The sequence below is a fragment of the Dermochelys coriacea genome, chromosome 7, assembly GCF_009764565.3.
Source record: "Dermochelys coriacea isolate rDerCor1 chromosome 7, rDerCor1.pri.v4, whole genome shotgun sequence".
In the NCBI taxonomy this organism is placed as follows: domain Eukaryota; kingdom Metazoa; phylum Chordata; order Testudines; family Dermochelyidae; genus Dermochelys; species Dermochelys coriacea.
The window spans coordinates 121,938,612-121,956,116 of NC_050074.1; the positions used below are offsets into that span (position 1 = coordinate 121,938,612).

Genomic DNA, 17,505 nt, shown 5'->3' on the forward strand with positions numbered 1-17,505 from the left:
TTTTCTCTTCCCTCCCCCCACCCTCCGCTTCGTTGTACCCGAGGTGGAAAGGACCAAGCTTGATCCTCAGATCCCAGATAAAGCTGTAGGACTGGCAGGTGGGGGAGGAATATTTGGAGTGGAGCACATTTGATCTGGAAATCATTGAGCTGTAATAGTTATGGAACTCCACAATCCTACTTCAGCAGAGCCACATCAGCATAGAACACACTTCAAAAATGTGTGTATTTTTGTAAATACACAACCTAGAAGAGGAATGCAGTGTTGTGTGGCGGGGGGGAAATATTGTATAGTTCTCCGGTTCAAGCTAGATCAACCTATTGGCAAAAACATTTATATATTTCTTGTCTGCTATATGTATTTTAGTTTTCTGGAAGTAGGCGAGAGAGAAGGAACTTGGCTATAGCCAAGGATAACGCAGGGAAAGTGCTCTGCAAGCTTCCCCATAGCACTTTCCCTGTGCACATAAAATGTGATCTGCAGCCAGCATCCCCTGCGGTTCTACTCATGGGGCCTCTTCAGAGCAAAGACAAATTTGTGGAGGGGGAAACCGGAGACCATTATACTTATTTCAAGTTTGGTCCAACCCTGGTCTCCACTAGTGAAAAGCTTGTGCATGTATGAAATCAGGATGTGCTATCTAGCCTTCTTAATTTTACTGATTGCCACTATAACCATGTCTCAAAGGTGCACACAAATCTGTCATTTCAAAATCCATTGTAGAAGATAGTGGATTATGAAGAGGAATGGTGGGGCCGTGTGACCATCTAGAATTTGAGTTCAGGGTTCAAGAGTCCCAGCTTTAGTCAAATTGGACAAAAAGGACATTGTCTGAGAGCTCTAGCCCAGGGAGAGGGAAATGTTTCCTGTCAGCTGAGTAATCTCTCTCATACTGGCCCACTACATAGGTACTCTTGCTCCTCCCCCCACTGTATATCCCAGTGGTTTTCAAACTGTGGATCAAGACCCGAAAGCGGGTCACAAAACCATTTTAAAGGGGTCACCAGGGGGCCAGCATTAGACTTGTTGGGACCCAAGGCTGAAGCTGAAGCCTGAGCTCCACTCCCACCCAGGGTGGCAGGGCTCCAGCTCTGCCCCCCTGTCACCCCAGGGTGGAGGGGCATGGGCTCTCCGCCCCCTGGTGGGTCATGTAGTAACTTTATTATCAAAGGGGGTCACAGTGCAATGAAGTTTGAGAACCTACTGTAGCATAGAAGGTGCATGGTTGCCGGATATATGGTATACCTGGTATACTTAGTAGCCCTACAGTACGTGTTCTCTTCCCCCGCTCCACCTTAATGGCCAATAAATGGGAATATCTCATCCAAAGTGACTGGATTTGTCCATGATACTGGGTGCTGCCTGTGAGGACTAGCTGGAAAATATACAAGGACATGTACAGTATTTCCAGAAAATAATTTTGCTATGAATGGATCTTATTTACTACAAATATTGTACAATACTTGCCATTCATGGGCAGCAGGCTGAAGCCAGCCTGCTCACACATTGTAGTGTGCCCGCCTAAAGATAGATCTCTGCATGCCATGATTGATGGACTATTTCCTTTATGACTAAAACACTCATTTTCTTAGTTTCTTTTGTTCCTGGAGCAAGCAAAGGCAGTGATCTGCTCCTTACAGATGACTTGGGTTATGTGGAATGTAGCCTGTGTTATACAAATGGGTTTTGCGCTTTTTTTTTTTTAATTTCAAGAATATTTAGTGTCCAAAGAACAGTTCGTTCGTTAGTTTGTTTTCTTCCCCCAGAGCGTATTGGGAGATGCCTGGAGCCTTTGGAAAACTGGGGGGAAAACCCCAGTTGTGACACCTCTTGATACTAACAGGCCTTTTTAGTCTGCCAACCTCTTCTTCACTGCACTATAAATCTCCCCATTCCAGCCCTCTCTGCAGTGCTGGTGAGACCTTGGAAGTCAGACTCGTGTCTTTTGGCATTGACCTTGCACAAGCTAGCCAGTGGTGCTTCACTGTGTCACTGGCTTAGGGAGCCTAGCGTACAGGATTGGTCTGAAGGAAAGTGTCGGTTTTCATTTTGCTAGGAACTGGGATTAATCAGGATTGTACTGTATTTTAATTAGCAAGCTAGTCTTGGCAAAAGCAATGAGTATAGTGCACAGTGCACTGACTTATCTTTTTTTAGTGGGGGCAAGGTGTACAGGTCTGGTGTATGTAAAGACTGTGTGGTCTTCTGTTTTGTATAGGTTCTCATACTGTACTCCTCGCTGTAGAATCTGAGCACTTTCTAGGAGTGCATGAAATAATGTGGCCAAACATGTGACAGATTTTCTCTCATCCGCTGCCTGAAGGGAAGAGCACATGCAATGGAGTGACTCGTTTTGGTAGGGGTTTTTTGGTGGTTGATTTTTGATTTGGGGCTTTTTTTTTTTTAAATTAGCAGAGCATCCTGTATATGTTCAAGTATAAAGTCAAAGAAATGTGCCTTGCACTTAAGGAAGGAGGTGTGGTGGTTTGTGATAGCTCTTAATTCCTGGGGGAGTTCATTCCATAGGTTCAGACCTGCCCCTGAGAAAGCTTGGTCTCCCACAGACAAGCTTTACCCTTGTTGTAATACATGCCAATTCTTGTATGTATTAAAATTGGCTCAGTTGCATCTCGCATTCCAATTGTGTTATCCACAAACTTCTTACCACTTAAAAATCCCCAGATACCAGTCAGTCAAATCCTACTAGCCATTGACAAACGTATCTTGAAGAATTTAAGTGTCAGTTTTGTTCCTTTGGTTTTTTTTAATAAGTCTGTGATTCCTCAAATTAACAAAATATGTAAGGCTATCCATGTGTCTCTGGCTTCTGATACCATTACAAACACATCAAATATTGTGCTTGACGTGACCCTAACATGATGCTGCAGCATTTCCAGGACTCTGTTCTTAATGCTTTCACAAACATCCATTGTTTTACTAGTGCCATAACTCATAAACTATCGCAGTTAAGAGTTGTATATCATCCACTCTCTTTTATTTCTATCCATTCAAAGCATTCGCTTAATTTTCCAGAACTACCAGGAACTGCAATTTCAGTCTCTGTACAACAGTGATAGGACAAAATACATATATAAGGAGGGAAAGTGTACTATACATGTAATGAAATGCTCTGAGAAATTAAATCCAAGCAAGCTGGATGTTGGGTCAAAACCCAGAGTATATGGGTAGGGCTCTGCAGTCCTGGGCATCTCTGAAAGCAATCTGGCTAATTCGGCTAACGTTTCTCCAGGGGAAGCTCACATTGCAGTGGTCATTAAGACATCCCCTCACGGGGTGAAATATGTACTGCATACCTCCCACACCATCTCAGCTGTCAATGTCAGAGCTGAATTGTAACAGCCAGGGTAAGAGGTAGTGAAGGCACATCTGAGAACTGTACCAGAGGGGAAACACAGGCCTTGGTGTATGTGGGCAGTGGAGGTGCAGCAAGAGGATAAAGGAGTGGGGGGGAGGGATTAAGATCCCGAATCTGGAACCAAACATCGAAGAGACTTCTATATTTTTTTTAAAAAAACACCATGTCTTGTTACAGGTAGGGGAGCGCCCTAAAGTTAGGATTCTGACTTTTCCCTTGCTGCTGTTCACTACCTCAATAACTCTTAAAGCAGAGTAAGGAATTCAGCTCCCTCTCTGTTAGGCCTTAGTGGGATTATCAACTGTTGCTGGAGAACCATAAACCCGATCTCAGCTCTTGGCCTTTCATTCCACCTCTTTTAACAGTTCCATAAAGCAAAACATTCATTGGCAAACAAAACAAGCAAACCTAGCTAAACCCAGCCCTCCCAAAACTCCCCCTCTCAAAAAAACAAAAAACAAAACAAAAAACTTTAACACTGTTTCCATCACCAAATTAAGCAAAGTTGCTTTAGACTCTGCTCTGTATTAAAACACGGCTTTGTTTTTCAATACTCCCTAAAGAGAGAGAGAAAAACAATATTTCAAAGAGGACTCTGCGTGTGTTTCCTGCTGAGGGTGTTCTGTGAGGGCTGGATGCTTTCAGGCTAATGTTCCTGCTACATTTTTGCAGATCCTCCTGGTGAACGTCTGTCTGTCTGAACTTTATAGCAAAGAGCAGGGTTGTGCTTCTCCGTCTGTTTTTCATGGATGTGATTTCTTCACTATGTGCATAACCGGCTGTCATAAATACAAAGGGAAGGGTAACAACCTTTATGTATGAGGTAATATAAAATACCTCTTGGCCAGAGGTACAGAATCCCCTTACCTATAAGGGGTTAATCAGTTCAGTTAACCTAGTTGGCACCTGACCAGAAGGACCAATGGGGAAAAGATACTTTTCAGTAAGTTCTGTTTTTAAGAACCTGATTGGTTTTTAGTGCCCTAAAAACCCAAGGGTCTGGTCTGTGCTCACCTGGTTCCCCTATTAGGTTGTTAGATTATTCTCAAGTCTCGCCAGGAAAGGGAGTGAAGGGGTTTGGGGAGATATTTTAGGGAAACAGGAACTCCAGGTGGTCCTTTTCCTGAGTCTTTGTTTAACTCACTTGGTGGTGGCAGCAGTACCCATCCAACAACAAGGAAGGATTTGTGCCTTGGGGAAGCTTTTAACCTAAGCTGGAAGAAATAATCTTAGGAGGTCTTTCACGCTGGTCCCCACATCTGTACCTCAGAGTGGGGAGGGAACCCCTGACACCAGCTCATGGCAATGTCCTCGGAGCATCTATCTCTGCTCTGTAAAGAGCAATGTGTATATAGAATGTTTGGTCAGGATGTAAGCGACCTTAGCTCCTGCCAAGTGGGAAAAATAACTATCCTGTAACCGGGAAAACTGTATAACATGACTACCCGATAGGTACCGGTCTGCAAAGCTGTGCTCTGGAGACTTGTAGTCTAGTTTTCAAATGGCAGTAGTGCTGATGGTGGTGATATCCAAAAAGAATACGTTGGCCATATTCAAAAAAGATACGAGTCTTCTGGTTGGTTTCCCCCCACCCTCTAAAATTCCCTGTAATTGTCCTGTCATTCCCACCCGTTATTGTCGGTGCAGTGGTAGCAGGTCAAGGTTTCTTGACCTGTCAGTCATGACTCCCAGTGGCGTTAGCTGTTTCTTGTGGCATGGTGGGAGGGAATGAAAGGGGAGAGAGAGACAAGCTTGCTTCCTCTTCCTTCCCCTGCCCCTCTCGTATCAGAAGCATCCTGTTGTGATCCATGCGGAACTGCCTATGAAATACCATATGAACCAGCACAACCTTTGAAACATCATGGGGTTCACTGATAGCATGGGCTAGTGAATTGAACGCAAGATGTCAGGGGTTCTAATCCCAGCACTGACCCTGACTTGCTGTCATCTTGGGCAAAATTTTATTTCCTCATGTGGAAAATGGAGATGGTATTAGACCAGGGTGTGTGAGTCTGTAATCAACGTTTCTGAAAGATTGAGATCCCAGGATGGAAGGAAAGAACTGTAGCAGGGATAAGCCCTTGACACCAATGCTTTGGGAATTGGTACAACGGGTTCTGGAGCACAGCTAGCTTGAATGATTGCATGGAGCTGAATCTTGGGTTTCTGGGGTTGATTATGGGGATGTAAACAGTTGCGCATCCCTGTGGCTGATATTTAAATACTCAAACAATGCTTAGGCCACAGGCTCTCTCTCTCTCTCCCCCCCACCCTCTCGCCCCATGTTAGATCTTTTCATTCTATTTAAAAAAAAAATGCTGCTTACCTGGAAGTTGGCCATAACCAAGTCTGCAGTGAGTGCAGCCTGTGAAGTGCTGTTGTGTATTTCAGAGATGAAAGCCGCCTTTAATATTTCACCAAGTTGAATAATTTATTCTGGGGCTAGACACCTGCACCAAGTGACTCATGGTCCAGCCTCTACTCCTAAACTACTGCAGCCAGCTCCTTGTTTTAAAAGTACTCTGGCACCAACTGCCATTTTAAAAAATGGAGATTTGTCTACTTAAGAATTGGGTTGATTGGGCAAAATCCTAAGGAGAAAGTGTCACTTTTAAAAACGTTTTATATGTTGCATGAGTTTTAATGCTGATGAAAGATGCTGGATTGATAGTCCCCTTATTAGCAGAATTTAGCTAGCAGAGATCATGGAAATCTCCATCAATGTACAAAAATTAGATTAGATTACTAAGAAATGGGTGTGAGAGTGGATTTAATGCTGCTGAACTCTCATTACTTCCCATTTCTGATGCTCATGACTTCCATGCCCTCTGTTACTCCTGCATATTCTCTGAAAGTTTGCCCTGAGAGTTTGCTAGATCTGTGTGCCAAACCAATGAATCTTAATCAGTTCCCTTCTAATGTATATAAAAACTCTTGAGAGAGAGTGAGCAAGATAAGTATTAGAATTGTTATAGAACTCCAGAAAAAGGAAAAAGTATCTGAAATAACTGTGTGTCTTGGAATTATCATTATCATGAAAACACTCAAGATTGGTCAAGTCATTCTCAGCCTTGAATGAAACACACTGCATCTTTGAAGGAAAATGTCTGACTCAGAAGAAAAGGCCTGCATGCCAGGTTTTGAGGAGTCCTGATTGCATCTAATAAGAAATAACTCAAGAACAGTTAAATCTGTTGATCCCGTATAACGTGGTCTAGGTCAGCAGAACCGATTGTAAAGGGAGCAGTTTCCTAAATGCAAGTCCATGTGTCAAACGTTCCACTTTGCTGCTCTAGTACATACCTTGTTCCCAAAACTTCTGGGTTTTGTTTTTTAAAGTAGCGTTGACTAGAATACATGTAACTCGCTCTTGTAGGTGAGATTCCTGCTCCTTTTTAAAATGTTGTCCAGCCCTCTTTGGGGTATAATTATTCTTGTTTAGTGTGTCAAATTCCAAAAACATATACCACTCTCTCAAAGAAAATACTAGTGAGTATCAAAATTGCTGGTGAAATCCTTGGCTAATCAGGGCTCCGCTTTGCTAGGTCAGACACCTGGTCTGCATAGATGCTTCCTGTATACTGAAAGCACATTCGATAGCTAACTGAGTAAGGGAACCTCAGAACCCATTCTGAGATGCAAAGACACCTTGAAGGCCAACCTCAAAGTATGCAAGATAGACATTGAAACCTGGGAACACGTTGCACTGGACAGACACAGATGGAGAAATCTGTGTCATGAGGCTACAACCACTTTTGAGAAGTGGCATATAAGGTCTTTCTTGCAGGAGAAGAGAGCACATCCTAAGGCCAACACTTAAATCCCTCCCCGTAACTACTACACTTGTAACTGCATCTGCAAATCCAGGAGTGGACTCGCTTCCCAAGTGAGAAGCCATAAAAACAAATAAACCCAGAATTTAAGTCCATACTAGCTGAACGCTCATCTGACAAAGAGACAGGAGAATCCATCACCAGAGTGGGCCTTAAACTTGCCAGGTTTAAGGGTCACTTTTTTTTTTTAATTCAGTTGGTGAGACCTGTAATATCCAAAGGGGAGATGGAGTTGGAGATGGATTGGGTCTTTAAATCCTCCTATCCAAAGGTCGAGGTGGAGGTGGGGATTATCCAGACTGTTTTTTCTTACTGATTTTTAACACTTTAATGTTATGTAAAAAGTAAACTTTTTTCTTAATTTCCCTTTAATTCTCCTTTTGTTTTATGACCGATTTCCCTTATTTTCCCCCACACCCTTAAGAAAACTTTTAGAATGGCCATGTTATATCAGACTATTGGCCCATCTAGCCCAATGTCTGTCTTCTGACAGTGGTTAGTGTCAGATGCTTTGTAGGAAATGAACACAGCAGTGCAATTTCAAGTGATCCATCCCCTGTCATCCAGTCCCAGCTTCTGGTAATGAAAGTTGTAGGAACACCCAGAGTATGGGGTTGCATCCCTGACCATCGTGGCTATCCTCCATGAGTTATTCTTTTTTTAACCCATTTATTCTTTTGGCCTTCACAACATTCCCTGGCAATGAGTTCCACAGGTTGACTGTGTTGTGTTTGTTTTAAACCTGTGCCTATTAATTTCATCAGGTGACCCCCCTCGTTCTTGTGTTATGTGAAGTTGTAGGAGTGGGAACATAGATCTTCCTAATATGGGTGGTAAACAAAATTTTGGAGAGTGACAGTAAATTTTCATGCATTGCCAGAGGTGAAAGTAAGCCGGTACGCCCCGGTATGGTGTACTGGTAAGAGCCGGTGCACTGTACCTGGACCAGCTCTCTGAGGGCAATTTAAAGCCTTGGGGTAGCGGCGGTGGGGCTGCAGCGGGGATTTAAAGGGCCCTGGGGCGGTAGCGGCGGCTGGAGCTCTGGGGCCCTTTAAATCCCCAACGGAGCCCTGCTGCCTGAGCCCTGGGGTAGCGTCGGTAGGGCTCCGGACTGGATTTAAAGGGCCAGGTTGGTAGTGGTGGCTGGAGCCCCGGGGTCCTTTAAATCCGCAGTGGAGCCCAGCCGCCACTACCCCAGGGCTCGGGCAGCAGGGCTCCGGTGGGCATTTAAAGGGCTCGGGGTTCTGGCCGCCACTACCACAGCAGAACCCCAGGCCCTTTAAAGCTCTGCCAGAGCCCCGGTGTAGCGGTGGCAGCCGGGAGCCCCCAGGGCTGCTCAGTGATTTAAAGGGCCTGGGGCGCTGCTGCAGCAGCTGGAGCCCCGGTCCCTTTAAATTGCCCCCTCTGCAGCTGGTAGCTCGGGAGTGATTTAAAGGGCCCTGGGCTCCCAGCTGCCACTATTGCAGCTGGAGCCCTGGCCCTTTAAATCAAGATTGAAAAAGCCCAGGGATTTAAGGCCCTGCCTCTTTCGGGTAACACCACGCCTCTTCTGGTTGAGGCTATGCCCCCTGCTCAGGACTCTGGCGTACAGGTAAGTCCTCTTAACTTACTTTCACCCCTGTGCATTGCCATCCTAACACATGAATTGGTAGCCATGAATGAATGACTGGGGTCCTAGATTGTGGAGCCTTTATCCCTAGGTAACCGATGCAGATCCAGCCCATGTTCCTGACATATTAGGTGGCTAGATGAAATGAGTTGTCAGTCTTGGTCCATTTTCTAATCATGCCACAAAACCCACCATCATAGTTATCAGTGTCACTCTAGTAAGCAGACTCTGCACGGATCAAAGGATTGAATGGGCATGGGGACAAAATCCCCTACCTATTGCAAGAAGTAAGTAGTACCGGGTCAGGACTGAGGCATACTGTTAAGAGCAGTGTGCGGGGGAAGCTTGCATTGCTGCTGCTCCTGCTGTGCTTGGTTTGTGAATACATGGAGAATCCAGCCACCACCTTTTGTGAACAAAACTCCTATTAAAATGAATTTCAAAGGACTGGATCACACCTCAGTTATGCCATCTTTGGCATTAAAGTCTGATTTGCATCTGAGATTAGGATGAGCCTGTAAGGGTTAATCCAAATCACAATGCACCATGTAATGTTTGCAGATGGTGTGAGAGCAAGAGCTAGCCTCGTACTGTCTTGGCAGCACACAGATAACTTAGCATAATTCCCTGCAGATGTTCCTGTAGAATGGTTTTAATAATGAATTGTGAAGTCAGGCTAAACTCCTGAACAGAGGAAGGGGGGGGGGGGAACCACACAAGAAATGCATCACTTGATTCTGCTTTAGAAAAATAAGTCTCTTAGCAAAGTTCCTGTAGCAGGCAGGGTGCGGGGGAAGCATATCAGTTTGCACCATGGTAGCCCAGACTTCGCTCAACTGAGGGCCACCTTGGCTACTTGCCCATAGCCTGCAAACCCCATGTAATTTGCACATAATGGAGCAAATGGCAACTGTCCAAATCTCTGAGGGGTCTCTGGCCTGTGAAACTACAGTGCTAGCATCCCGTGCTCTGTTATCTAAATGGAATGTTGCCTTCTTGAACCTGTAGTCTCCATCTGTGGATTGCATTGTGAAACTCGTCTGCGTTTTGCCTACCTTCTGGTTAAGTGTCTGTCGGCCCTTACATTAGAGGGGAATTTGCAACATACAGCAGTTATCGCTTGGACTTGCCATCAGGCCGGCTCTCAGTTTGTGAGCAATGAAGCGCCTCCCCAACTGAAGTGGAAGTTCTAGAAGTGGCCGCAGGCTTGCTCGTGGACGATAGGCTTTTTCAGTTGCAGAAGTTGCTTCGCTTTTCAACCAGGGTGGTGATGTAGAACATAGGGGCAAAGGCAAGGTGGCTAATGGGAACTAGCATAGGGAAATGAAGACAATCACATCTGAGATGGAAGCAAAACTCTGAGCCTACTGTGCTCAAGTCCAGGGGGGACCAGATAATCAGTCCCAGAATACTGAAAGAATTTGCATGTGAAATTGCAAGTGCAGTCACAAGGATTTTTAATAAATCTGTCAAATCCAGTGGTACCACATGACTGGAGAACAGCATAAACCTACTGCCTGTGTTCTGAGTGTGGCTGGTGCACAGCAACAACAATCCTGTTACGTTCCAATGGTTAAGACAGATAATTGTGTTGGGAGTAGTAGAGGGTATTGCTGTGATGCCTCCTTTCTATTTGTGAATCGGGCATTGACTCTATGTTCCAAGGTCTGTCCTGAGTGACCACAGTCGCACACTAGAGTGTCCTTAATTTAGTTGGGGATTGGTCCTGCTTTGAGCAGGGGGTTGGACTAGATGACCTCCTGAGGTCCCTTCCAACCCTGATATTTTTTTGATTCTATGATTCCATTTGTGCAGCAGGTATCCGCATCTGCCATGATTTGCACGGATGCAGTTTAGGGTTGCCCATGAGCTTGCCTGGAGATCAAAGCCAGGGATCTTCTGTGTTGGGTCTTTCTTGAAATGTTTATTTGTGACTGCTTGTGAACTCCATTCAGCTTTCCAAGCTTCATCAGGGTTGAAGTTGCATTGGCAAAGGTTAAACGCGTGGGTCCAGAAGAGTTTACGTGACTTCAAGCTGTGGTGAAGGATGTTGTTACGGTCCTGGTTGCTGGGGAGAGACTTACGTTTTTCATGATCCGCTGGAATTCCCGAAGGGTTGCGGCATCACAGTGAATGGATTGGGAAACAATGTGTGGCAGCCAGTGAGGTCAACTATTTAGGAAAGGGAGGGGGAATCAACCTGAACACCTACAGACCCATTAATCTGACCTCAATAGTAGGCCAGGCTTTAGAACAAACATTGACTGAATAATTAATTAATTTAATTAATTAATTAAAGAAAATGGGATAAAATGCAGCATGTGCTTACTAAAGGCAGATGTCAGATTGATCTGATGTCTGTCTTTTTGATAAGCAAATTGATTTACTAGACAAGGGAAATGTGGTAGATCTCATTTGGACTTAAGTAAAGTGTTGGGAAATTATTAATTAAACAGGAGAATATGGGGATTAGTACAAGAATTGTACAGTGGGTAAGGAACTGGCTAAAAGGAAGATCGCAATGGGTTGTGCTGAAAGGAGACCTGTTGGGCTAGAGGGTGGTTACTAGTGGAGTTCCTCAAGGATCAGTCTTGGAACCAATTTCATCTTATTTCATCTTTGCATTAGTGACCTTGGCATAAAAAGTAGGAGCGTTCTAATGAAACTTGCTGATTAGACAAAGTTGTGAAGCATTGGCCACACTGAGGAGGATCAGAATATCCTACAGGAAGAATTGGATGACCTTTTAAGGACTGGAGTAATAGAAATGAGATGAAATTTAATAGTACGAAGTGTAAGGTCATACACTTAGACCAACAACCATTTCTGCAATAAGCTGAGGGTTTGTTTGAAATGGCAGAGGAGAATGACCTGATTGTATTAGTAGATCACAGGATGACTGAGCTACCAATGTGATGGGGTATGGGGGAGGGGGAGGCGCAAATGCAATCCTAGGAGGTATCCAGAGAGGTATTTCCAGTAGAGATAGGGAAGTATTAATGCCATTGTACAAGGCCCTGGTGAGACCTCATCTGGAGTAATGTGTACAATTCTGGTCACCCGCTTTCAAGAAAGATGAATTCAGACTGGAGAAGGGCTATTAAGACGATCAGAGAAATGAAAAGCCTGTCCTATGAGAGACTAAAAACTTTACTTGTTTAGCTCAGTAAAACAAACTGAGAGGGAATAGGATTTCTCTCTATAAATACCAGAGGGGAGAAAAGCTATTTACATTTGAAGGACAGTGGTAGCACAAGAACAAATGGGGATAAAATGGCCATAAATAAATGTTGGCTGGACATTGGACGGTTTCTAAACATCAGAGCAGTGAGGTTCTGGAACAGCCTCCCAACAGGAATAATGGAGGTAAGAAACCTAACAGGCTCGAAGATGGGGCTTGATACAAATGTATGAACAGGATAATATGATGGAGGTACCTTACTAATTTTTAATGTAAATCTCCATTTGAGACTTAAAAAATCAAACCATATTTGAAGAAAAATGAATCAGTAGTGTTGTAGCTGAGTGTGTGTTTGGTGGGAGGAAGGGATGAGTTATTTTGTTGTAACTAGCCAATTCCATAAACGTTGAGACGAATCTTCCATTTCAGGTTTTTCAGAGGCCTTCCAGGGATTGTGGGTGATGCTTAGCAGTGCAGGTGCTTCGTGACCGCTTTCATCTGACAGCTCCTCTTGGGGGCACTCATGGCAGCATGGGTCTAGCTCAAGGAATTTACAAGCTGTGGTAGGAGGCAGTGGAGCGTGGAAGCAACTTAAGCCAAACTGTGTGTGTGTGTGGGGGGGAGAAATAACCAGAGCTTTAAGAAACATAATATAAAATACACTTTCATTAAATCAGTATTAAGGTTGAGAGCCCACATTCAAAAGTTAAGACTTTTTTATTATAATTTTTAAGTTGGCCACATTGGACATCCAAAGTTATAATCTAGTCCTTTGCACAATTATCTTCTTCTTCTGCTTCGGAGGAAGGGTTTATATAAACTCTTCCAGTCTAATTAGTATCAGCTGATTGTCAGCTTCTGGCATACTAATTATGTGTGTTCACTATAAGCGTATGTTAAATTTAATATGCTACTCGGGTTTAAAAAAAAATCGACAAAAGTCTGTTTTTGAAATTACTTGGCTCTGTTAACTTCTCTATATCCACTGCCATGGGTGAGCACCATGTCAGGGAAAATCTACCTCCTGCTGGGAAGGGAGAACTAAATTTAAACTCTGACCATGAATGTTGTGAAGCAAAGTTTCCAAATCTCTATTGGGCCAGAAAATGGAAATCCATGTCTGAGGTCTTAGTGGCATCACATAGCAGCTGTGGAATGGCTGGCCAATGGATATAGTTTCCTGGGGCGCATGATGTATTCAGTCCTACAGAATAGAAAGGTGTGGGTTTAATACCTGTATATCCTTCTGGTGAAGTCTTCCATCACAGCTGCACCTGGAACCAGTACTGGGGGATTTTAACACCCATGTTGAAAATGTGCTTCAGTTAAGAGAGAACTGAAGTTGCAGATTAGTTGGCTTGTAGTGATACGCTCTACAGCCCCTTTCATAAATAGGGCCCTACCAAATTCACGGCCATGAAAAACGTATCACAGACTGTGAAAGCTGGTCTCCCTCCATGAAAGCTGGCCTTTTTTGTGTGCTTTACTGTATACAGACTTCATGGGGGAGACCAGTGTTTCTCAAATAGGGGGGGTCCTGACCCAATAGGGTGGGGCAGGGGGTCTCAAGGTTATTTGGGGAGAGCTGTTGCAGGATTGCCACCCTTACTTCTGCACTACCTTCAGAGCTGGGCAGTCAGAGCGGCGGCTGCTGACTGAGGGCCCAGCTCTGCAAGCAGCAGGTCAGAAGTAAGGGTGGCAATACTATACCAGGCCATCCTTACTTCTGCGCTGCTGCTGGCAGCGCCTCTGCCTTCAGAGCTGGGCTCCTGGCCAGCAGCCGCTGCTGTCTAGCTGCCCAGCTCTGAAGGCAGCACTGACACCAGCATCAGCACAGAAGTAAGGGTAGCAGTATCATGCCATACCCCCTCCCCCCACACCCTTGTGACCCCCGCACAACTCCTTTTTGGGTCAGCAACAGAGGTCCCACTTCACTAGGCATCGTAAAAATATTTACAAAAATAGTCACTGTCCAAAAGATCTCGCAGTCCTATCAAATACACAGCAGATGGATGTAACAAAACAAGAGGCAATAGGGGAGGACAAGAATAATAGTGACAGTGACCCAGTTAATGTGTGTGGTTCAGAGACTTGCATATTTCTGTTTTTTCTTATGGTATAAATAAATGGATGTCTCCAATCCCCAGTGGCGCTCTAACTAGCCACTTTTAGCCGGCAATTTTCTGTAGGCGGCATGGTAGAAGTGGGCCTTAAAGGGGTTTGAAGGAGGCTGGAATTGAGACTTTATGGACTGAGATCACTACTGAATCATTGCATGACTGTTATAAATATATTTTAACCTGTCTGTGCTTCCATTTCCCCATCTCCATAGAATAAACTACTCAATAATACCTCCAGGGTGTAGAATTCAATTACTGTTTCGATATCCTAAGGGGAGAGGTGTTCTAGAAACATTAAGTTGTTCATATTTTGTATCACCGTTTGAAGTGATTTTACTGAAGCCTTGGTGCAAGGATTAAGAAACTACTGCCTCTGATTTTTATTAGAGACCAGATGGGGGTGAGGGAACCTCCTCTTCTTCTTCTTTTTTTTTTTTTTTTTTTTTTATTGAACAGACTTCTGTTGCTGAAAGAGACAAGCTTTCAAGCTACACAGAGCTCCTCTTCTTGATTTTTATTGTTTGAGATTGTTGGGTTTTTTGGCCTTCTGGTGCTAGGGTTTGTGTGGGCCCCTGCTGTTTTCTCTTTAAAATGTGTTGACTAGAGCTGCATTGCTCAGTCTTGTTTTAAGTGGTTGGATCAAAGAATCTGCTAATGGGATTCTAGTTACTGGAACAGGGACTGTGGTGGAGCAGAACTAAATTCTGATCTGAGCTCTGCTACTGACCCCCCCCCCCCATGTGGTCTTTGCATGGGGGCAATAATCGGCACCTCTGGAAAGCTCTGTGCAATCTTCTGATAGTACAGTAGAAATGCTAAATAGTGCAATCGATGTCTGCTTCCAAACTGCTGCAGGACAACTGAACTCTGCACAAGATCACTGACTTGCAGAGCTGTGACTGTTTTTGTTTGATGCTCAGTAGGATCCCAGCAGAGTTGTTTAGGGGGCTATTCCTTCCAATGTTGATGACTTCTCTTTCTCTCTTGCAGGTTGGTGGTTTGTGAGCACAGCAGAGGAACAGGGCTGGGTCCCTGCCACATACCTGGAATCCCAAAATGGCACTAGAGATGATTCAGAAATTAACACATCCAAAGCTGGGGAAGGTATGAATTCTTTGGTATCTAGGGGAAACTTTCAATTAGACCTCTTGATTTCGGAAATCGGACCTCTCTTGAAAACAAGTTACCAAAGACCAACGACTGCAGTGACTGCATAAGTGTGATTCTCAAGACCGTTCACTGGTCACTTTTGCTATCTAGTAACATGAAATTCACTGCCATGGAAGAGATCAGACTAGAGTACCAGGCCTGAATTTCTTCCTGTTGGGCAGCTAAGTGCACCAGGGGATTCCAAAGCAGAGTGCCTTTTGTTAATGGTAGCAACTGGCACTCAAGGCCTTCACAGTCTGAGCAGCCTGTGTCCTTGCATATCTTGGATATCCATATTCTGCCATTGTGGGAGAAAATTTGCACAGTGAAATAATTTCTATCAAGAACAGTGAGTGTCTTTGTTTGAGGAGAAGTCTCCTGAAGATAATTCTAATATTTATTAGAGATGCTCAACAGAGGAGGAAGAGTGAATTCTACTCCTCACCTTTGATAACTTTTCCTCTCCACAGAAGTCCAGCACATCGATGTTACGTATTTTTTTAATTACCATTTGAATTAGATTTCATTGTTTATGGCTGTGGGTGGAAGGGTAAATCGTGTTTTAGAACTGTCTCACTCCACTAAAGCCGAAGAGTCACTTGTCATGGTAAGAAGTAGGCTTACATGTATTCTAGCTGGATTATCCTTGGTTAGGAATACTTGAATCAAGCTCTAAAATGGGATAGTATGATTACATCTGTGTCATCCTTCTCCATTATGAAAACTTAACCACCTTTTAATGGAATATTCATGCAGTAACTGTGTACAAAGGACAGTGTTTTGTTACGATTTACTCAATTCTAAACAATCCATCACTGTAGTACCTGCGTGCTCTTTCTGTAAATGTCCACATACAAACCAAATGGAAGTGTAGCTCTCATATCTTTCTATGAATTCCTATATGAATATGGTATTGGGGTGACTGCCAATCTATTAGGAACAAACACACAGTAGAGTCTTATACTGTGCCCCAAGGATGACAACTCTGGTTTGTCCCAATCTTCCATGGCCCTGTAACAACTTTCCTTGGTCTAAGCTAGCCATATCCCAGGCCATTAAGGGTTTGTAGACAGAGGCTTCGACCTTGAATTGGGCATAAAAGTGGACAGGCAGTCAATGAACCAGACTGGTGTGGTGTGCTGTCTTCAGCAGAAACAGCACAATGCTTTAAAAAACGAGCAAGCTGCTTTCACTGAAATTGTGTTCACACATTTCATGTCTTACTCTTCTGAAATCGCCCCGTTTCCTTGTCTCCTAGGACACGTTAGATGTTTCAGACCCCGTAGTTGCTTAAGCCTTTCATACCCTTGATTAATTTCTACGTGTCCTTGTTCATCCATATTACCCTGTTTAAATTACTTTTCAGAGTTGTTGCCAGATGGCACATGTAATCCTGAGGTACAGAACTTTCTTTGAACAGTTCCTATATTTCCCCTTTCTGCCCTCATTTCTTTGTATTGCTCTCATCAATTATGCTCAACACACTCTGCCTTCTTCCTGAATTGGATCTGCTGAAATTCAAGACTTTTATTCTTTGCCTTTTCGGTCTCACTTCAATTCCCATGACAAATAATATTACGTTATCTCTAGCTGCTGCTTTGATGTGCTCCAGCTCTCCTTTTCTCTACATTTTTAATAATTATTTCCTTTTATGTCATCACCACATAATCAAAGAATACTTCTGTTCTTCATTTTCCTCCTATTATGTATCGAGGCCATTCTTTACCTTGCCTCATCATAAAATGGCTGCATGATGATTATCAGAAGCATAGCAAGACTTCCAGACTGGAGGGAAGGGGAGAGAGTAAAAAGTTTCACATGCTTTAGTTAAGAGACAAATAAGAGGGCATATGCTACGGGTTTATGAAATAAGGAATGGTAGAAGAAATAAAGCAGTCTCTTCCATTTACTCTTTTTCATGATACACAAAACAGGAGACCGCCAATGAAATTGAGAGGTAACACGTTTAGGTATGATAAACTAAAAATTTTATTCCTTAGTTAATCTGTGGAATTGACTGCCACAAGATGTCACAGAAGTCAAGAGTTTAGTAGGATTCGAAAAGGTATTGCTCATTTAAATGGATCTAATATGGCTGGATGCCATCATTTATAGAGAGTAAAAATTAGAGGAAATAAACGCTCAGCTTCAGGACCAATCACCAAATGGTTGGTTAGGAAGAAACTCTTCCTGTAGGCAATTTATTTCATAATTGTCTGCTGAAAATGTAGTATCTG

At 43.7% G+C, this 17,505-nt stretch overlaps 1 protein-coding gene across 1 annotated transcript in view; it reads left to right on the top strand.

Moving 5' to 3' along the window:
• SH3PXD2A (SH3 and PX domains 2A) overlaps positions 1-17,505 on the top strand; it is a 406,607-nt gene that overhangs the window by 346,497 nt on the left and 42,605 nt on the right. Inside the window, 1 exon segment of the mRNA XM_038409643.2 lies at positions 15,110-15,223. Within this exon segment, the coding sequence (XP_038265571.1) occupies positions 15,110-15,223 (114 nt within the window).